The sequence below is a fragment of the Manis pentadactyla genome, chromosome 11 (assembly GCF_030020395.1).
Source record: "Manis pentadactyla isolate mManPen7 chromosome 11, mManPen7.hap1, whole genome shotgun sequence".
In the NCBI taxonomy this organism is placed as follows: Eukaryota; Metazoa; Chordata; class Mammalia; order Pholidota; family Manidae; genus Manis; species Manis pentadactyla.
Window position 1 is genome coordinate 113,351,580 of NC_080029.1, and position 22,625 is coordinate 113,374,204.

The following is a 22,625-nucleotide window of genomic DNA, read 5'->3' on the forward strand; positions in this document are numbered from 1 at the left end:
GGTGGGAATGGAAATTGGTGCAGCTACTACAGAAAACAGTATGGCGATTCCTCAAAAAATGAAGGCTGGAACTACTATATGACCCAGCAATCCCACTTCTGGGTATTTATTCAAAGAGAACAAAATGCTAATTCTAGAAGATATACACCCCCCTCACCTCCCATGTTCACTGCAGCATTATTTGTAATAGCCAAGATATAGAACAACTGAAGTATCCACTTATGGATGAATGGATAAAGAAATTGTGGTACATATACATTACGTGTGTGTGTGTGTGTGTGTGTGTGTGATGCAATATTACTCAGCCCTAAAAAAAGAATGAAATGTTGCCATTTGAGACAACATGGATGGACCTAAAGGGTATTATGCTAAGTGAGATAAATCAGGCAGAGAAAGACAAATACCATGTGATCTCTCTTATATGCAGAACCTAAAAATACAAAACAAAAACCAAGATCATAGATACAGAGAACAGAATGGTGGTTGCCAGAGACAGGGATGGGGGTGGGAGGAATGAGTCAACAACAACCAAAAAAATTTTAAAAAAAGAAAAGAAAAGAAACCTCAGATAGCTTCTTATAAAAACAAAACAGTTTCCTAGGGAGTGCCAAGCTGGACTTTCTGAATCACATTATCCAGGATTCTTATGGATAGCAGCCAGGTCCAGTCTCTCCACTTTTCCTGGGAGAACTAAAGCCCAAAGAGGCCCTGAGCCAGTCATTAATCAACCAAAATCAGAAATTAGGTCTCCTGACCTGTAGTTAGATGCTCTTTCCACACCAAGATCTGAAGCCTACAGGTCTCTGCCCATCATTCATTTTAATTTTTTTTAAATCAAAATTACTAATGCACACAGTTTAAAGAATCCAATGCAGGTGGTTTTATGGGACTGTTTGAAAAAACACAGTTCCTCATCCAAGCTCCCCCAACTGCCCCTTCCCACAGGCAATTATGTCAAACTCTTTCAACTGATTCTTTTGTCATTGAAGGAAATGAGAATGTCTCCCCAAAATATGCCTCTTTGACATAAAAGTTATTTTGAGCTGAAGGCAATTAAAAGTCAGTAAATGCAGGAAAAGCTCTCTCTACCATTCCCCCTTCTTTGCCTAAAGGCCAAATATAAAATTGTCCTTTTCTGGAGACAGATTCTTACCAGCCCAGAGATATACCAGAGGAATCTGCAAACAAGCCTGACTCCATATTTCCCTCCTATATACTTTCGCACAGGTTGCCATCCTTGGAAGCCTAAAACTGTTTTCCTTTGTCCTGTCATTTCTCTACAAATTTATTATTCTTTGTTAAATATGCTATATAAGCCAGAATTCTAAACTCCTGCTTTGAGTTACTTTTCATTGAAGTTTCTCCTGCATGATGTGTGCTGCATGCATTAATAAACTATTTTTATCTTGCTAATCTGTCTTTTTGTTAGAGTCCCAGATGAAAACCTAAAATGGGTAAAATTTTGCCTCCCCTATGGTATTTACTCTAACCCCTTGGCATGGTTTGCATTTTTACAAGCATGTATCACTTTGTTATTGTTATGTGGTCTTAATAATCCAGTTAGAATGGACTGCCAGGTCCGGCCCAGGCCTGGGATGTCCAGGTGTTGTGGAATGGCTCCGTGATCACCGGGCGCAGGCCACCAGCTCCTCCAGGGCTTGCTCACAGCGGTTGCCGTGGACCAGCAGCACCTCCTTGATTCGTTCCTGCTGGAAGCCCATGTCGCTGAACTGTTCCCAGAGGTGCAGGAACTCCCCTGCCTGAGGAAAGAGAAGCAAAGATGGCATTGGGGACACTGTGAGGCCTGGCCCACCCATGTGGAACCACTTCTGGTACCCATTTTATCTGTTCCCAGAAAGTTGTGCCTCCCACCCCTATCCCCACCCCCAGGCCCAATGAGCCTTATCCTGGGCAGCACCCATGTTTCTCTTGCACCTCTGGGGTGACAAAATGGGCTTGGACCTCCCTTTCTGTGCCAAGGAAGGAGGCTGGAGCCTGGCCACTGGCTTTTTCCTGGCTCTAGTCCTGACTCCCTGAGCTCGGGCGCTGGGACAGGAAGAGGAAGGCTGCCCAGCCTGGGTCTCCGCCCAAGCCCCAAACCCTGCTGAGGTTTCAATACAGCTCAGCCTCTGCCTTCCTTCCAACTCTGGCCCCAGTGCTTGAAACTTTGCTGCTTTTCTTCCCTGCCTCCTTCTTTGCACCTGGCTCACTCCTCCATCCTTCCCTCAGCCTCTGTGAAGAGCTGTTCTGCAGAGCCTGGGCCAAGCGCCCATGGTGGACAGGTCATATTCACAGGGCATTTAGAATGTACTACTGGGCCCACAGCCGCCTGCATTCTGGGCTCTCCGGTAGGCGGCAAACTCCCTGGGCAGAGAGTTCCATCATCTTTGCGCTGCCCATGGGGCCTATCCGGGTACCTGACAGAGCGAGCATCCAATAATATTTGTTAGGTTGATTGAGTTAAATAACACAAAAGCCTTGCCTCCTGTTCCCCTCCCCATCTCTGCCCCTTGCTTCCCCTGGGCTTCACCTCCCGGGGCTGTCTCCTTCTCTCCACATCGGAGCAAGCTGGCTCAGGCCCTGGTGCACCTCTGCACACCAGGCTGCTGTGCGCAGCCCCGTCCCTTCCCCATCCTGGGGCCCGGATAGGTGACCCTGCTGACCTGGCTCTCAGAGAACTGGAACATCTCCATGGCCTCCTCCACCAGGCCCTCCTCGTAGCCCTGCCGCAGCAGCCGGTCACAGGCGCTAAGGTAACTGAGAAACTGGGCCAGAAAGGGGCGAAACGGGGAGGGCAATAAGAGGAGTGGCATGGTAGCAGATGGGGTAGAAGCACCCCAGGGACCTCATTAGGGTCCGAGTTCAGACAGGACTGCCTAGTCAATCCACCACACACACGGCCTAGAGGCCCTGTGAGCCAGTAGAAGGGGGCAGAGGCCTCCTTTGGGAACCTAGGGATGGGCAGACAGCAAGTTCTCACCAACTGTCCCAAACTGGGGCTGGAATCCAGGAAAAGGGTTGTCCGAGTAAGCTAAGGGGTTTCCAGAACCTAAGTGGGGAGTGGGACAGGCGTGAAACACAGGCGTCTCCTCCGCCACCCACCCCAGCCCTGTGAAGGTGCCTCCTCACCCACTCCCACCTGAGCACTCCCACCCGGCTCCTGGCGCAGACAGCCCTGCCTTCGGGTCTCTGTGAGCCCGGGCCGTGCCATAGTCCTCCACCGGTGCTGGAGACGGGAGTGGGGCAGGAGGGCTGAAAATGTATTCAAGTCACCCCCTGCCTGGTCATCAGGGGCTGCCTTTGTCCTCCAGCAACCTAGGCCAAGGCCGGCCCCACTCCTTTCCCTGGCAGGTGAGGGCTCCACCTCCCCTGGGCGCTGCCCCAGGTGCCCCAGGCAGAAACTGGGCCAGAAAGCAAGGGCTTCCCTTCTTGCAGCAGTCACGGCTTGTACTTGCTCTTCTGTCCTCCTCACCCACTAACTCCACCTCCCTCCGTGGGGGAAGGGTGTGTCCACAGCACCCGGCATGGCCGGCAAAAGGCACTCAATAAATGTAGGCTGTGTTTACGAAATGAATGAAGAACTAAAAACTGAGTGGGGGAGATAAGCCAGATATGGGAGAACATGAGTGCCAGGCAAGTCAAAGCAGGATTTATAGGGAGTTGGTGCCAAATGAAGGCTCCAGACCGTAAGAATCGTGCACAAGTGGAGAAGAAACAGATCAGGCTTCTGCAGACCTTCAGAGCTGGGCAGAAAGCATGGATTGTAAAGACTAATGGTTTCCAAAGTGTTTTAGCCTCTAAACTGTCCAAGCACCAGGAGGCTTCAACAACGAGAAGGTTGGAGCTGCTCTGGGAGCTCTGGGGGCAGGGGAGTCCAGAGTTCCGTGCTCGCCAGGACACCCAGACCTTTCAGTGAGCACATATGGAAAACCATCCAGCCAAGCTCTCCTGGCACAGTTCAGGAAACTGAGGTCCAGGCACTTGCCCAGGGTCCCAGGACTAGGGCCTAGACCTCCTGACCTCTCCGCCAGTGCCTTGTCCATCAGGGGACCAGCTGCTAGACGAGGGGCTTTAAGCTGCCTTGAAAGTAGATGGGGTTTCTGAAGGTGAAACAGGAGCAGGTCAAGGGAAGATGGGGGATGTTCCCTTCACCTCCCGGTTCATCCACAGTAAAGGTTCTTGGCCTGGTTGCTGATGGTGGCTATCTGGGAGCTTTAAAACTTCCCATAAACCACAGAGGCTCTGACATAATTGGTTGAGGGGGCAGCCCAGGCACCGGGATTTTTATAGGTCTCCAGGTGGTTCTAATGTGCAGCCAAGGTTGAGAACCACTGACTCAAAGGATGGCTGACCTCAGTTCATGGCAGCAGACCTCATGCCAGGCTATAAATCAGAACCATCTGCATACCTTTTAAAATGATAGATCCTTGCACGCACCCCAGATCCCCTGACTGGTACCCTGCAAAGTAGGTCCTGGGAATCTGCATTTGTAAAGATTCTGCTGCTTAGTCAGCTTTGGGGCCATTGGGACTATAGAAGCCACCATGCTTGCCTCAGGCCCCAAGGGTGGGTGAGAATGTCACCTTTAGAACCCAGGATGGGGACCCCAGATGTCTTTGATCACAATCACATAATCCCCCTCTGTTGTGTGAATATGGAAAGCGAGGTTCAAAGAGGGGCCCTGATGTGCCTGGAGCCTGGCCCATGGACCTGCACACATTACCTGTGCCTGTCTGGGAGGCAGGCAGTAGGCACAGCGATCCTTGTGATGGACAAAGCTTATCTTTTGTTTTCTCCCTGCCTCCTCTAAATGCCCTGTCTCCATCCCCTGATGCCCTCCTTCCTGGACCATCTGTTGTTTATCTCTGGCCAAAAAGGATTTCAAGGGGAGAAAGAACCTGAGCCCAAAGTCATTGCTCAGTTAATGGTAGAACTTCACAGAGAAGAGGGAAATACTAACTGGGTGCAGGAGGATAGATGAAGTCATCTAATGCCCACCCCTCAGGGCCAGGCCCCTGACTGCCCACCAGGGAAGGAGGCCACCCAGAGTTCTGGCAGGCTAGGTGGTCAGTGCATATCTGGAAACATGATGTTCCTGGTGCTGTGAGATTTTTTCTAGCTCACCCACAGGGAGGCCAGTGCTCTGTGCTGCCTCCATCTAATCTTCAGATCCCCACAGTGATGACTTGAGAGCCTGGACTTGTCAGGGAACCTAGAGGGACTCTAGGATGGATAAGATCTGAATTTGAAGGAAGGAGAAGGGATGATCATCTCGGCAGGAGGAACTGTGGGCAAAAGAGCAGAGGCAGCAAGGAAGGCCCACTGTGCGCCTTGCTGAAGGCAAGCTGAGGGGGGGTCAACTTTACATTTGCTCTTAAATTTCAGATCAGCCTAGGAGGCCACCCTCAAAGGTCCTCACACAGAAAGTGAGAGAAAAATCACTGTGTGACAAAGAGTCAGAGCCAAACCAGCCTGGTTCTGCCATTGACTAGTTATATGAACCTCCCTGACCTCAGTTTTCTCATCTGCAAAGTGGGGATAGTAATCGCAACCTTGGAGAATTGAGAAGACCTAATTGAATGCTCTCAGACTGAGGCACTGGCACAAAGGAGGTGTGCAGTACATGTTAGCCCCTCCCTCATGTTAGCCACATGGGGGTCACCATGTTGGAAGCTTTCTTCCAGGACAAGACATGTGCTGATAAACTCAGAGTAGAGCAGAAGCAAGAGTGGGTGAAGAAGGGGGCCAGGTGCATTTCCCCACCTTCTCAACCAGGCAGCAGCCCATTCTGCTTCGGCTCCAGTTCGAGAGTCACTCTCCTGTTGTCCCTCCCTTGCCCAAGAGCTCCAGACCTCAGGGACCCCACACATGGCACTGAGGAGTGATTATGGTGGCAGGAAAGAGACAGGAGAAAGGAGGAAGTGCCTACAGTCCTGGGATCTTTCAATACCTGTGGCCCAGCTTTCCAACCACAGAGGCCCTGCATTAGAAAACAATGTGAAGGGAGTTGTTACATTCAGGTGGGGTTTGGACAATGGCATTCGGTGTCACTGCCCCTGCTCACAATCCCCTTTTGCTATTGGGTCATTTGTAAAATTGTCAGCCCAGCCTTCAAGGCACCCTCAATCTGCCCTCAGTTCCCCTTCCCTGTCTTATCTCGCCCCAGCCTGCATCATGTGCCTTCAACTCTAGCCAGGCTGGTCGGGTCAGGGCCTCCCAAACACGTCCTTGCTGCCTCTGCTCTTTGGCCCACAGTTCCTCCTGCCGAGATGATCATCCTTTCTCCTTCCTTCAGATTCAGATCTTATCCATCCTTGAGGTCCAACTTAAGACTTGGTACCTCCATGAAGCTTTCTTGATCACTGGAACCTCCTTGTGGTAGATTAAGAATGGCCATACAGTCTTTACAGCCCCTTCCATCAAGAGATGAAGTCTACTTTTCCACCCTTTCACTCTGGACTGGCCTATGACACGCTTTGGCCAACAGAATGAAGCGGAAGTGACAACATACAATTTCAGCCTAGGCCTCAAAAGACCTTACAGCTTTCACTCTTACATTCTCAGAACCAAGTGGCCAACCTTGCTGGAGATACGTGGCCCAGTTGACAAGTATCATCAACCCCTGGACCTTGAGGCCATCTTAGACCATTCAGGTCCAACTGAGTCACCAAATCGTAGCTACATGAGAGACCCCAGGTGAAATCAGCAAAAGAACCACCCAGCTGGGCCCACCCCACACTGCTAACCCAGAGAATCCTGAGTGAAAAACTGTATTTAGCCACTAAGTTGTGGGGTGGTTTGTTACCCGGCAACAGATAACTGAAATGCCCCTACAGCTCTCGTATCCTTTTTGCTCCCAGGCATCTTCTCACCAGCACCTCTCTTTTGGCACTTAGGGGGCTCTCACTCTCCTGCAGGGCTCTCACATTCTTGCTTGTGCTGGGGGTCAAGACCTGCTCCCAAATCTTAAAGTAGCTTGGGGTGTGACCTTTTGAGTGTCATCATGAGTGTCCACCCTCCTTCCAGTAAGAGTGAAGTTTTTAAGAATAGAATCTGGGTGTGGTTGACTCTGCAATGTACCTTCTAGATACCCCTTCACTGAAGGTCTTGCTGCCTCAGATGCTAGGAGAGCTGGTAAAAACCCTTCAGCTATCTGCCCCTTCAGGGATTGCCTTAGCTGCAGAGAACCACTTCTCTCAAGTCACCCCCTTCCTACATCCAAAGATTACTTGAGACAGGGCATAAAGGTCTGACCATCTCAGCTCCACTTAGTGTAACTCGGAAGGGTCTTACATGCTCCAGAGCTGTGGGGTTAGCTGATGCTGTCACTGGACCAGCACAACTCAACTTTTCTCTTTACCACCCCTGCTTCTGTCCCCTCCCTTCCACAGGAGTTGGTCCCAAGGGTCTCCTTAATAAAAATCCTGTATGCCAAACTCCTCCTAAGACTGCTTCCTGGGGATCCTAACTTACAACACTGGTTTTTACATACCTTGGTTTCCCCAATAGCTCCTAGAGCATCTAAACACCCAAGAAGCACTCAGTAAACACTGTTGATTAGATGAGTAGATGGAAAGAAAGAGGTGGATGTGGGTATGGAAGCTGCTTATTAAGCAAAGTGGTTAGAGCTATGCCATCCAGTATGGTAGCCATAGCCACATGTGGTTATTTCAATTTAATTGCAATTAAATAAGATTTAAAATGCAGTTTCTCAGTCACACCAGCCACATTTCTCAGTCACTAGTGCGTAATATATTGGATAACACAGGTATAAAGCATCTTTGTCATTACAGAGAGTTATATTGGCCAATTCTGGAGAGATTCATGGCTGCCCAAAACTCCAGCTGTCTATATTTGGGGCAGAGACTGGAATAGGAGTAGATATTAAGACCCCCTTCCCCAAGTGGACACAGGGATTCCTGATAAACTACGAAGAAGGTAGTACTAAGGTCTAGAAACTTGTTTACAGGGCTCAATAATTAATGCCAGGATAAGGTTCTGCCTCTAAAGAGAAGGACACAAAACTTCTTTAAGTTAAAGATAAAATTCACATGGCCACTCACCTGGCTTCAGCTTCACAGCCCCCCAGCTCTGGATCCCCACTCACCTGGCTCAGGCTCTGTCGCCCTGTCTTCTGCAGAGCCCTGATGGCCCTATGCAGGGGATACCCCAGGGCGACCACTGGCCCAATGAGGTCTTGCTCCTCTTGGCTCAGGGCAGACAGAAGGTCAGCAGAATCAGGGTGTGATCTGTGGGTGCTGAGGGGCTGTGGCATCCTTCCAGGAGGCGGCAGGCAGGTGTACGGGCTAAGGGACTGAAATACAGACAGGCTGAATGTGTCAGTTACCACTGGAGGTGACACCTGGCTTGGCAGGACATTTGTGTACCATTTCTGTACAGAGTACAGGGGTTAATATGGACAACTGGGAGTCCTGTAGACCTGAGTTCAAACCCCAGATGTCCACTGTTTACTCAGTTTATTCATACGTACAGTGGGACTTATACTAGATACCTCATAGAGATAAGAGCTTTAAATAAGAAATGGTAGAAAAGTGATTAGCAAAGGATCTGGCATACAAAAATTGCCAATAAATGACATTTCATTTATTGCTTAGAACATTCCTGCAAGAGAAATATGATAAGTCCTCCATTCTATTATCCCATTTTATAGATATTGAAATCAAGTTTCAAAGAAGTTAGTGACCTGGTAAGTATAGGGATTCCTGATCAACTATGAAGAGGATAGCATCAAGGAATAGAAACTTGCTTACATCCTTCAATAATTAACGCTAGCATTAAGGTTCTTCCTCTTAAGAGAATCACAGGAATCCAACAGACATTCACTGAGCACCCCCTATGGGCCAAGTCTGCTGCTGGGTGCTCTGGAAACAAAAATGAACTCCAGCCAATCTCTGCCCTAAAAGAACTCATATTCCACTTGAAGAGACAGACAGGTACTGGAAGATTATAATCACTGCGGCATGCGCCTGAAGAGAGGTAAGGCAGGCACAGTGGGAAACAGCAATGGGGAGAGGGGGGCCTCTGAGCAGGGAATATTCTATGCAAAGGGCCACAGGAAAGACAGCAGCAAGGAATAGAGTCGGTAAGAGCAGGTAAAGGTAGGGAGGAGAGCAGAGAGGAGGGGGCCTAGGCTGCAGGCCGGGCTGGGGACTCAGGCCACTGGGGGGGGGCCTTGCTGCTGAGGTGCGGCGTTGGCCAAGCAGGCAGCTTCCTTACCGCGACGGTGGGCTTGTGGCTCCGCAGCGGGGGCATGGCGCCGGCCGTGGAGGGCCGCGGGGGCGGCGCCGGGACACTGGGCGGAGGGGGCGCGGGGCCCGGGGGCGGCGCGGGGCAGGGACGGAGGCTCAGGGCCCGATGGCGGATGCGGGGCAGGAGCGCGCGGGGGCGGGCGGCCAGTCTGTCCTCGGAGAGGCGCCGTCGCGCCCCCCCGGCCAGCTCAGACCTCACGCCGCGCAGCACGTCGGGCGAGCACCGGCTCCGGCCTGGGCCAGGGCTCGCCGGGCAGCCAGGCTGGGGGCTGCAGGGATCCGGCTCTTCCTCGCCGGCAGCGGAGGCTTCTTCCTGGTCCTGATCCTCCTCCTCCTCCTCCTCCTCTTTGGGCAGCTCCTGAGGCATGGCCCCAAGGCCTTTGGCTGCAGCAGGCGCGTGCACCAGCGCGTCTTCGGGGCTGACCAGCAGGAGCCAGGCAGGAGGGGCAGACGCTATGCCCTGGACATCGCACTGGGAGGGGCAGGGGCTCCGGACGACAGCCTCTACCCAGAAAAGGGTCCTCCTCTCCAGGCTGAAGTCGTGCTGCGGGGAGAAGGTGATGTGGGGCTCAGCCAGGCCCGGGGTGGAGGGGTGGGAGGGCTCCCCTCTACCCCTTAGCCTCCGGGGACCCTGTTCAGCCAGACTTGCCAGGCCTGGAAAGTTTCCAGTTTTGAGTCCCAGGCATCCAGCACAGCCCGACCCTCACCCTGCGTTTTAGCTGGCCCTGGGCTTGACGATATCAATAACAATTTAATGGCAAATTAAAGTGAAATTGTAATGAAGGACAAAGTGAGGAGAGGTTAATAGAATTAAATCCGGTATCTAAGTCCCTTTGCCATTCAGTGTGTAATTGAGCAATAGTGGTTTAGCGGATTGGATGGGGGCAATGGTGAATGCAGGGACAACAGCTGAGAGTGTCGCAGTAGTGTGGGTGAGGGGTGACGGTGGCTTGGACCATGGTGGTGGGAATGGAAAGAAATAGAACAATCTGAGATACACAACTGGAAGGAGAATGTCTCTGGCTTGATGTAGGAGGATAAGGAAGTGATTGGAGAGGCAGGAAAGTTTCGTTAGTGAGCTTGGACTTTATTCTGAGGGGATAAAGGGGAAGCCATTTAACATTTTAACCTTGGGAGTGATCCATTCAGATATGGGTTTATTAATACATCACTTGGCAGAAGGTGGTGAGAAGACTTTTAGATCAGTGCACAGATCACACGCCCCAGCCCTGGAAGATAGGGAGCTGCCTCAAATCCCCCACTTTGAATGACATCTCCCTGCTTCACGAGTCTCAGTCTGACCGGGCTGGTTTTGGCTTGGCAAGGAGATGAAGCTGGATCAGGAGCCGCTGCTGCCGTATCAGGAACAAGTTCCAGTTCCAATCTATCATCCAACACCTAGTCAGACTCGCCTAGCAACTCAGCTGACCGAAGAGGAACAAATTAGGGTAGCTCAAAGAATAGGCCTTATACAACACCTGCCTAAAGGAGTCTATGACCCTGGAAGAGATGCATCAGAAAAAACAGATCAGGGAGTGTGTGATCTGTATGATGAACTTTGTTTATGGGGTCCCGATTCGATTTCTGCCGGGCATGCATGGCTATCACCTGGACTGTACACATGGCTGGTTGATGAGTCCCTTCACGTGCCCCTCCTGCATGGAGCCAGTTGCTGCAGCACTGCTTTCCTCTGAGACTAACTGAGCCAGGGTCTCTCATCTGACTTCAAGTGACCCATCATTTTTAGTGGTTTTGATCTTTTGTCACTGAGCCCAAAGAGCCAGGGATTAGGAATTAAGATCATGCACAAAGTTTCCTAAAAATTTCTGAATGACTGCAGATGTTGGGGAAAAGTATGCGATATTTTAGAAACTTAGGGGTAAAAGTAGGATGGTATTTTTATGTAAAGCCTGACCCATTGTTTAAAAATATAGTTGTGGTTAGACCTCAATGTGCTCCAGCACATAGGAATTGTGTAAAGTGTTACAGCTGCTGTATATGTTTAAATTGTGTGTGTTGAAGATTATGAAAAAGATAAATGAAATAACTCTTTCACCCCTGCCACCCAAATTCTTTTCTGAAATTGCTGGCATTTGGGTCAAGGTTTTATTAAAAGCTACATTTTATAACACTGGCACAAAGAAAAAACAGTTTTAAGCTTGTTTGCTCAGTTCTTTCTTTTCCATTGGAAATAGAATTCATTGACTTAGGTCTTTTTAAATAGTATATTATTATCATTGGGGCTGGCTCTATGCTTGAAAACCAGTTTATTTACAACCTGTTACAAGTGCTGTATCTGTTTGCAGGTAGGAAATGCAGAATTCAAAGTGATCTAGCTTGTAAGCAAACTGAGATTCACTATCCCTTTTCTATGAAAAATAAGTTAATGTCAGAAAATCAACTCCAGCAAAGTAGGGTTTAATATTACCCTTTCCTATGTGTTTTATCAAATTAATTTGGTTTTTAATATGGTGATAGTAAAAGTCAAAGTAAAGTTTAAGTATTAAGATTTCTGATTTATTTAGTTTGAATTATGCCACCATGTAAGTGGCATCATGGTGAAACAGAGGTTTTTAGTTGTAACCGTTTTGATTTGTTCTTTCCTGTGACCTCATTCCCTGTTGTCTTGTGCCTCTTATTATCATAGTGCTGAGGGTATAGAAGTTATATAAAATACATTTCTGTCTTTGTTTCTTGGAAAGGAAAGTCCTGCTAGGTGACTGACAAGTCTAAGCAGGGGAGAATTAAGATAACTCTATTTCATGTTTTGCACACAAATGCAGAATTTGTATAACCACATGATTTTACAGTCGTGATCTCAGAAGAAGGAATTTCTCCTCTATCTTTTTCCTGCAGTTAATGTTAAGAACACTCTGAATCTCTAAGCTTCTGAAGTGTTAGAGGCAGAAATGGTCTAGTAAGATGTAGCTGAAATGTTCTATCCATTTAGCACGGGTTTACTTTTCCTTATGTACTTAAAAGTATTTGTTCAGTTCAGTGATATTATAGCTAAAAAAATCATTCATTAGCTAAAGAAGTAATCTCAACCTAACAAGCTGGAAATGTTTATGTTGAGTTGAATATTTGACTTAACACTTTTCTACATACAAAAAAAACCCCAAATATCTTGAAGGTTCTTCAAAATTGCATTATAGAGGAATTTAGTGTGTCATAAATACTTCTTAAAGATTTGAAAGTTGACTAGTATTCATTTTCTTTTAAGCCCCATGATGGCAAGACTTAAAAATGAATTTGGGCAAAAATTGAAAGAAATTAGGTTATCAGGTTCTGTTAAATTGTTATATGTATCTCACTTAAGTTTTTGTTCATTAATTCATGTCCACCCAGTTACATAAACCCAATTTGGCAGAAGAACAAAAAAACAATAGTGACTTAAAAATTTTCTCCAATAAAACTGGTTCCTTAAGAAACTGAGGAAGAAAAAGCATATGATAATCTTAATGCAGAAAAATGGTATGTGAAAGTTCAATACCCAGTTAATGGAGAAGAAAAAAAAAAAGCAAATCAGCAATAACAGAAAACTGTCTGAACTGATGAACGGTATCTAAAGCACTCATGCGCACGTACACACACACAGAACAACTCTAATAGTGAAAACAGAAAAAGTTACGAAGCTTTCCTATTAAAATCATCTACAAGACAAGAAGGCTCACAATCATCAAAAGTAACTGTACTGAAGTCATATGTAGTACAGGATTAGTCTACTAATAAAAGAAAAATAAAAAGTATAAAAATTGGGAGGAATATGACTGTTCATATATAAAGCACAGAAACAAATTTAACAGCTACAGTTAAAAAGACTTCAGCAATGTAGTAGCTAACACTATTTTTAAAACGGTGTTTCTATATACCAACAAAGTTAAAAAACAAAACTTACAAAAACACACCATTTACTAGAGCACTGTCCCTTCTGGTTCTGCAGCTGCCCCTGCTGAAATCTCCACCTCCTGGTCTCTTGACTATGCCAAGCACAAGTATTTCTCACTAGCCAGTTTTTCTATTCAACCCTGACTTCCCCTTATACCAAACCCATTGTTCCCCAAGATCTCATCTCACACCTCCCCACTTCTCAGGTTGGCTTTCTGAAGAGAAATTATACAGTGTAGGGGTCAAAAGCTACAGGAGACAGTTGCTTTAAATACAATTATCTGATCTCTATTATATGAGATTTTTAGATATTTATATATGGCACAGATTTGGGGATATTTATTTTATAATCTAACCATCTCGCTGATTGCATCAATTTTAGGAGTCTTCCAACTAACTCATCTATCCTCTAATTGCTTCTCATTTCCTGTTCTTGCCTTGTTGCATGGCACAGAATGTTCTCATGTAGGTGTAAGTGCACAGGCAACTTTGCAGCATTCTTGTCTGAAATGGAAACACTTTCAAATATTTACCATTCAATATGATGTTGGCTATTTGTTCGAGAGATATTATTTCATTATAATAGGAAGTACTGATTTCTAATTTATGAGGGGTATTAATTAAAAATAGATGTTTAGACTAAAGAGAGCTGGGGAAAGAGTATATGAGAAAGTTCTTGCTATCTTTTTTTTTTTTTGGTATCATTGATCTACGATTACATGAGGAACATTATGTTTACTAGACTCCCCCCATCAACCCCCCACATATCCCATTTGTTCTTACTATCTTTACAACACTTTTATGTATCTGAAAGTATTTCAAAATCAAAAGCTTAATAAAAATAGATTTTAATTAAAAAAACAAAACTTGTTCTTAGTAGAGAAGCTTTCACTTGAACCCAGAACCATTTGCCACTGAGCAGTCAGCCTTGGACGCCTGCCCAGGCCCGCGAACCTCCCCAAGGACTCATACCTGCCCCCACTCCCTTTGCTGTCATCCAAGGGTTGGGGCCCCACGGTAAAAATTTCCCAGAAGAAATGTAACAACAGCTAATCTTTGCTGAACTCTACTTGGTAGGTTCTAGTTTATTCCTATTTGCAGATTAAGAAAGTGAGGCTCAGAAAATTTAATTTGCTTGAGGTCAGATTGGTGGTGAGTGGCTGAGCTGGGATTCCTCTGTCCATCTGACAGGAGTGCTTTCTCTACTACATAGTAGGCTGCCTATGACAGCAGTCTAGAGCCCATATAAATAACCTAACTTGAGTGTTCATAAATGGGGAAAAAATAAAATATTCCTGTTTTGCCTATCTTTAAAATTAAGAACTGAAAATATAAAGCCCGATTTAAAAATATTTAAAGGAATTTAAAGGCAATTCCAATGCTCTATGATGGCCAATTAGGGGAGAGTGAAGCCGAGGGAAGTGGTAAGTGGGAAGGAAAGGGGAAGCAGGCAGACAGACCCTCAGACACTGCCCCCTCCCATCCCCTTATGTTGGGAGAGGAACATGATTTAGCAGGTCCAGTGGGGTTCCCTGGCTGAGGTCAGGGACCGTATTTTTCCTCTCTGTATTCAGGGCCCAGGACAGGCCTGGAACTGAGTAGACATTGGTTAGTGTGTGCAGAATAAATCATTAGAGAATGAGACTGGAGCAAAATAGGCAGGTTGTGAAGGACAGAGGAGGGAAGAAGGCAACTTCAGAACTGGTAGACTTGGAGAACTTGCCAAACTGCAGACTTGGAGAGAAAAAAAACTAAGAGAGAGAGAGCCAGTGGGACTTAGGGGATAAAAAGATACAAAGAGCCAGTAAAAATACCAACACTTGTGATTTATGGAACTAAGCAAGATGGTTCTAAAGTTCATATAAAAAATAAACAAATAAGAATAGCCAGAAAAATAAGGGGGACAAAAAGGTAAATAAAGACTGGCCCTACCAGCTGTTAAAATGTATTATAAAATGCCAATAATTAAAACTACAGTACTAGCACAGATAAGGGTACAGAATAGAAAATCCATAGATATTAAGTAGACCTTAATATCTATGAGGCTTTAGTTAATAATAAAGGTATCAATAATAAAATTATCTCAAGCAATAGCAAAAAGAAGGACTGGTCTATAAGTGGTGGTAGTAAGCTGGAAGAAAATAAAACTGAATCCATTCTCACATTATACCCAAGGATGAATTCCAAAAAGATCGAATGTATGTACTAGGCGAAAACAGGAGAAATCCTTTTTAATCTCAAGTGGGGCAACCTTTCTCACTTTGAATCAAAATCCAGAAGCCATGAAAGTACAGGCATACACATGTGCAAAATCTACATAACAAAGACACCCCTCAAGCAAGGTAAAAGACAAATGACAAACTGGGGTGGGGCAGGGAAAATAGCACATCAGAAAGGACTAACTGTACTAATATAGGCAGTGCTAGAAATAGATAAGAAAAAGACCAACTGCTCAACAGGAAAATGTACAAAAGATACAGGAGTCCACAGGGAAGGAAATGCAAATGGCTCTTAAACAACTGAAAAGTTGTTCAACCTCGTGATAAGAGAAAGGCAAATTAAAACTACACTGAGAAAAAAAAAATTACACTGAGATACTGAGATACCATCCCCTTACCCCTTGGCAAAGATCCAAAGTCAGCTGACACCCTACTGGGGAGTGTGGCAGGTACAGGCCTCTGGTAGAGTGCTGCTTGGGATGTAAATCAGTTTAACACCCACTGAGGCTATTTCAAAATATACTTAAACGAATTCAAAAGGACAGTTTGCATGTAGTCATTCCCTGTAGCATTGTTTATAATGGCAAAAGGCTGGGCGGAACCTAAGTGTCCATCACGATGGGTCTTGTTCAACAAACAGATATATCCACATAATGCAATACTACACTGTGAAAAACAAAACTGAAGAAACTTTCTATGTACTGGAAAGGCTTCAAAATATATTAAGTGAAAAAATTAATAAGAATCATATATAGAAAATACTACATTTGGTGCAAAAATGAGGAAATAGCTGCATATATATAGCTTGTGTATACATACATAAGGATCTATGGAAGATTACATAAAAAATGAGCAACGGACATCACCAGTGAGGGGGTGGAGGTAGGAAACAGGGCCAATGTAAAGGTGTTAGTGGCAAGCTTTTCACTCTTCAGGGTAGGCAAGCTGCCTGTATGCAGCTTGGGTAGCCAAACTGACCCACCCCTACCTGTCTTAGCCCAAAGTAGTAAATCTAATGGTAGAATTTTAGACATGGCAGCAGGCTGATAGGGAAGTACATCCTTGCAATGACTGAGAGTCACTTCATATAGGTAACTTTCCAGTTACCCTGAACTTAAAATAAGACCTACTAAGTAATTCCCATTATCAGGCTACCAGCCTTCTTCCTGAAACACCTTTTTCTCTCAGGTTTCTTCCCAACTCCCTAGAATATACCGGAGCAGGCTTTGCTGCTCTTTAAAATCAAGGAACAAGGTTCCACAAAGCTCAGCATCACGTCCACAGACCATGGACAAGGAGATAGACGGACCGAGAGATACACTTACCATAGAACCCAGCAGAAGCTCCCTGCAGGCTGGGACATTGAACTCTGGTCCAAGGAGGGGCTCTGTGCCTATCACAAAGCCATTAGGCATCTTGAAGGGGACACCATCAAGGACATTCATTCTGTCAGAGGAGTGTGGCAATGACTGAGCAGGGCTGGGGCAGGCTGCCTGGTGACAGGGAGAAAGCGTGGTCCCGAGGACCAGGCTCAGGCCTCAAATGGCTTCACCACTTCGCTGTGTGGTGACTTAGCTCGACTCCACACAGCCAGGAAGAAAAAAGCAAAGTGGTCGGTGCTGCATAAGGGAAGAAATAAATAAAAAGAGCATTCAAACTGACAGGAATTAACTATTTTATGTTTAAGTCTTGCTCTAGTCCATTGTTTTCCAAAACATGTTTTAAAACATTAGTTCTAAAGCAACACTAGTTCTAAGGTATTTCATCAAAATAGTTTTTGCCTAAATGCTTAAAGAAAAAAATAACCAAATTACATAAACTCTTCCAGAACCAGAAAAGAAGGAATACGTCCTCATGTGTTTTGATGTCAGCATGATCTTGATAACAAACCTGACAAGAAAATTAGAGACCGATCTCTCATGAACATAAATGTAAAAATCTTAACAAGAATAATTATGCATAGAAAAATATACATTGCTAGGTTGAGTTGATTTTGGGAATGAGAGATTGGCTTAACATATCAAAACCAATCAATGGGGGAAAAGATAAATATCAACAGAATAAAAACAAAAAAAGACAATTATCAATCTCTATGGATACAGAAAAAACACTTGATGAAATCAATACCCTTACAGGATTTTAAGAAACAACAAACGCTTTTAGCGATTTAGGATTAGAAGGAAATTTCTTTATCTGATAAAGAATATCTCTAAAACATCTGGTGAAATACTGAAAGATATCCCCAAGATTGGAAGTGGGACAAGGATGTCCCAATCATCTTTCCACATTGCACTGGAGGTACCAGCCTGTGCAGGAGGGTAAGAAATAAAAGTATAAGGATTGGAAAAAAAGAAAGAAATCTATTATTTGTAGATGACATAATTACATGTAGAAAATCCCAAAGAATCTATGAATAAAACCCTTAGAATGAGTAAGCTAATTTAGCAAGGTTGTTGGATAAAGGCCAGTATACTATAATAGATTTTATCTCTATATATCTATATATAAAAGATAAAAAGTGTTATCTTTTAAAAGTTTCACTAGAGACCGAAATTTTTTAAAGGTACCATTTATATCAGCATCAACTACCTATAACTCAATCTACCACAAGATCTTTAAGACCTCTACAAAGAAAACTATAAAATATTAGGTTAAATGGAGGTACATACCAGCTTCATGGATTACAAAACTCAATGCTATAAAGATGTAATTTCTCCCTGAATTGCTTTATAGATCCTACATATCAAAATTCCATCACCTTTATTTGGTGTAAATTAGCATATGAGTTCTAAAATTTAAATCAAATGGGAAGGGCCAATAAAAGCCAACAAGCTTGAAGAAGCAACACATTTAGAAGATTATACTATCAGATATCAAGACTTACTTTAAAGTTAGAAGAATTAAGACAGGGTGCTACTAATATGAGGATTTACAAAGACACTAATAAAACAGAAAAGAAAGTCCAGAAACAGATCCATGCATTTATAGATCCTTGATGTATGACAAAATTGGCCTTGCAGAGCAGTAGGAAAATGAAGGTCTTTCAATAAATGGCTCTGGATTAATTGGATATCAACCTAGAAAAAAAAATCTTGACCTCTACCTCATATCATACACAAAATTCAATTCCAGGTGGACTATAGAACTAAATATAAAAGGTAAAATAAAGCTTGAAGATAAAATAGGAGAATATATTCATGGCTTTTGGTTAGGCAAATGTTTGTTAAACAGGTTACAAAAAAAACTAACCCTAAAGGAAAATAGTGATAAATTGGTTTGCATTAAAGTTAAGAACTTCCATTCATCAGAAGATACCATTAAGAGAGTTAAAAAAGAAAAATCACAGATTGGGAGTTTTATAGCACATGTATCTGATAAAGGAATCATATCCAATATATGCAGAGAACTTCCACAAATCAATAAGAAAAAGACCCAATATGAAAATAAGCAAGAGATTTTAACAGGCACTTCACAAAAAAGGATGTCTAAATAGCCAATAAACATATGTAAGTTGTTTAACCTCATTAGTCTTAAGGGAAATGCAAAATAAAACAATGAGTTATCACTACACACACACACAAATGGTTAAAATTAAAATGCCTGAGAAAGAGAAATAAAAATACCTTGATAATATTCAATGTTGATGAAGATTTAGATCTTCTAGAACCCTCATGTACTGTTGGTGAGAAAGTGATCAATATTAGTCAGCAGTGTCTATTGAAGTTGAAATACAAGAATTAAAAATTCATAAGTATATAGCTTCTGAGCCTTTTGGCTAAGATCAAGTGTAGTATCTGTTATTTAATAATATTCACAGCAGCCAAGGATTTGATATTTTAAACCACAATAAAGATTCTGTTGCCATAAACAAAACAAAACTCATTCATACAGAATTCAAGTTCATGACTAGAATGTATACTTAAATCTAGACTCCTGACTTCAGTCCGGCATTTTATAATCAGGGTTTATCAGGGAGCCTGACCAGGGAGTTATCTTGGGCTCAATACAATGCCATCCCTACCAGGATGGGGCAAAGTCCTGCTGCTAGAGGTCACTGAGGTCAACCCCAAGCCCACATGAGAGCCTCATGTGAAGAGGCAGAGTAAGTAATCTGAGTGCAGTGACGTCACATGAGGCCAGCTGGGCAGATCCTTTAATTCCGTCATCTCTGTTGTCTGTCCGCTCTTGTCAGTGTCTTACTGTATGTTAGGACTCAGGCTTCTCCACCGCATGCCGGGAGACAGTGTCCTAGGATGCTGAGAATAGCTCTTTAGGCCACAGAATGAGACAGTACTGATCCAATGTGATCAGTAATTTATCTGCCCCATCAGCCTTTTCTTACCGGAAACCTCTGAGGTACAGGGAGTTGGAGGGGATACAGCAAGTCAGCAAGTTTTGGCATTCTCAGATTGATCCTTCCCATTTTCAGCTATCATTAGCTGTGCTGTGGGGAAAGACCACAGGTTTGTTGAAACCCAGGTGGGTACTGCCCGAGCAGGTCTGGGGCCACGCACCTCTTCCCTCGCCTCCGCCTCCTAATAGATAATCTCTATTTAGCTCTACACTTGCTTTGGAGTAATTTTAAAGTCTGAGGATTCTGAAAACACGTTTTTTAATAGCAAGGGCTACAGTATGAGATAATCTAGTTAGAACATATTCTAACATGAAGGTCATTTCTGCTAAATACAAAATGAAAGGTACATTAAGTAATGGTATTCTTCAGAGGAAGGGTATTCTAGTCCTTCTGGGGGTTGGGGAACAGCTTGTGGGCAGGGAAAAGACGGGGTTGGGTGGAGAACATATACCTCCAGGAGGGAACAGCTGGAGCCAGGGAGCAGAGAGAGGGCAAAGACTCAAGTAGATAGTGGGCGCTGGGGGGTATTTCTGCAGTTAGATTGAAGGGATAGATTGGGGTAGAGCTGGGTAACTTTATATTATAGTGCTGACTCCATTCAGTGGGCAGCGGAGAAAGCACTAAAAGGGTCTGAAGGGACGGGGTGAGGGAAGTGGGGATGTTAGGAAAGCCAGTCTTGCCTGCATGACCCAGGACCTCTCCAACACCAGACCCATGGACGTGCCCATTTGCTGCATCTGAGCCTAGGGGCGAGGGGTAGGCCAGGTGGGGGTTGTAATAATTGGTCTACATGGAGTCCAGGCAATGACATTAGTGTTATTTTTTTTAAGGTCTCCACTCTACTCTCTAAATGCCCATAGCTTCAATAACGTAGGTGCCACTGACTCACACATTAAATTCTCCAGTTCTTTTCTGAGATCAAACTCGCAAGCACAGCTCCCTACAAGATATCTCCTTTAAGATGTCTCAGTGGAGCCTCAAACTCAGCATATCCAAAGTCAGCTCCTGATTTTCCTCTCCGCTAGACTGCTCCTTGTTCCCTAGAATTCCTTGTCTCAAGGAATGTCTAAGGTGCACAAGCGGGAGACTCATGCCCAACACTTTCCTCCTTCACTGCCACCCATCTCAAATCCCTGCCAAGTCTTCTCTCGTAGATCCGTTTTATTCTACCTCCACTGCTCTCACAGGAATCCAAGTCCCGGTTCTCTCTCATTTGGACGACTGGTGTCAATGTGTCCTCTGATGCTGATTCTGTTCTATCCACTGGGACAGAAGCTATCATTTCAAAACAGCAAACCAAGCCATTGCCCTGCTTTAAAGCCTCCAATGGTTGTCAGCTGCTCTCATAAAAATCAAACTCCTGATAAGGGCTTCAAAAGCCTTGTAGTGTCTGGCCCCTGCACTCTCACCTCCCATTTTACTTGAGCCATGCTGGTTTTCAATTGGCTTGGTCTCTTGGCCCAACCCAGGGCCTTTGCATATACTATTCCAGATACTTGCTATGTTCTTCCTTGTCTCCACTAGTTAATAGTATTCATTTTTCAAAGCTCAGCTGAAACATCATTGCCTCAAAAAACCTTTTCATGACCCCCAAACTTGAATAAGTCTTCCTTGTACAGTGGCTTTCAAGGTTTTATTTTTTTACTGTGACCCATAGTACAAAACACATTTGACTTTATGACCTAGCATACACATTTGTGAGCTGCATAACAACTCTTACTCTTCCTATACAATACATAGATATTTTCTATTAGTTCACCTAAACACATTACAGAATTTTCAATTCAGAAAAAAAAGGCCTAATTAATCTTATAGAACCACCCCTTTCCTTCAAAGCATTCATTCAGCACATTTTTGTGACTGTTGATTAATATCTGTCTTACTCAAAGCCTACATTGGGATGTATTTGCATTTTGCTCATCATTATAATCCTTGTAGTTAGCAATTTAAAAGCCTCAACAGGTACTTAATAAATATTTGAACAATGAAAAATCTAAACTGTGACTAAGCATTTTTATCTTTGTAGCACTTTTCATAATTATAACTAATTATTCATATAGTCACTAAGCTTTTTTAGACTCTAACTTCAGGAGGCAGGCACCCTGTTTGCCTGCTCCTTTTTAATGTCTCTAGCATTTAATATCATACCTGGCAAATGGTAAATAAAAATCACTTCCCAAGAACACAGTTATAATCCTGGTATTCAGATTCTGGCAAGCATGAGTTAATAAAATTGAGAATTATCTACTGCTCTGGATAGTTATGCTCTCTAACACCAATTGCCTCAGAGACTTTAATCTTTGCTTCCGAGACTATGAGAAACCTAGTTTATTCTAAAAGGAACCTGCACTGGAGACAAATTCTTCATGGATAGCCAGACATAGCAAGTCAGGAACTACCGTATGGGTGCATCTAAAAGTACACAGTTACATAAGAATAGCTTATTGATTTACAAGCATTTTTTTAAAAAAGATTTAAACACCTCACATGATCTCTAGTCCCTAAAAAATATCACTGCTAACACATCACAGCACTCACATTTCTTCTATATATTACCCATTTTAATGGAACAAGACATACTTTGTACTTACAATTCCCAGGATGGTTTCCCTTGGACAAAACACCTAGAAGTGAATTGCTAACAGATGGTATGATCCCAGCTAAGCTTCTTAATAAATCCTTGCACAAAAATCACGTGGACATAGGAACATGAATGGTTTGAGTGGCTGATTGGCTTGTAGCAAATTCCTTGACGTCATAAACTCAGCCATGTGGGCTGAACACTCTTAGTATTTAACATATAACTAATCTCTTTATTTCATCTTCTAATCTTCCCTGTACTTAATTAATTTCTTAAAAACAAATGCTTTTGTTGGAAAGTCTCACAAGTCCAGG

General features: G+C 44.2%; 1 protein-coding gene and 2 pseudogenes across 1 annotated transcript; 2 read left to right on the forward strand and 1 right to left on the reverse strand.

Annotated features, from left to right (window-relative positions):
• Positions 1-545: 545 nt before the first annotated feature.
• On the reverse strand, positions 546-20,988 carry UBAP1L (ubiquitin associated protein 1 like). Its single transcript, XM_036932308.2, has 6 exons — positions 19,000-20,988; positions 16,702-16,995; positions 9,238-9,813; positions 8,108-8,314; positions 2,664-2,765; positions 546-1,760 (listed from the first exon to the last, which is right to left on the reverse strand). Exons 2-6 carry the CDS (start codon positions 16,819-16,821, stop codon positions 1,626-1,628), a joined length of 1,140 nt encoding a protein of 379 aa, XP_036788203.2. The 5' UTR covers positions 16,822-16,995; positions 19,000-20,988; the 3' UTR covers positions 546-1,625.
• Positions 10,443-13,923, forward strand: LOC118922475 (RING finger protein 11-like; annotated as a pseudogene).
• LOC118935778 (U2 spliceosomal RNA) lies at positions 19,132-19,235 on the forward strand (annotated as a pseudogene).
• Positions 20,989-22,625: the final 1,637 nt, after the last annotated feature.

Coding starts and splice junctions, on each gene's coding strand:
- UBAP1L (XM_036932308.2), bottom strand. CDS start 16,821: ATGAATGTCCTTGATGGTGTCCCCTTCAAGATGCCTAATGGCTTTGTG. Junction 8,315..9,237: donor GCCACAAGCCCACCGTCGCG/GTAAGGAAGCTG, acceptor TCTGTATTTCAG/TCCCTTAGCCCGTACACCTG. Junction 1,761..2,663: donor TCCAGTTCTCTGAGAGCCAG/GTCAGCAGGGTC, acceptor CTCTTTCCTCAG/GCAGGGGAGTTCCTGCACCT.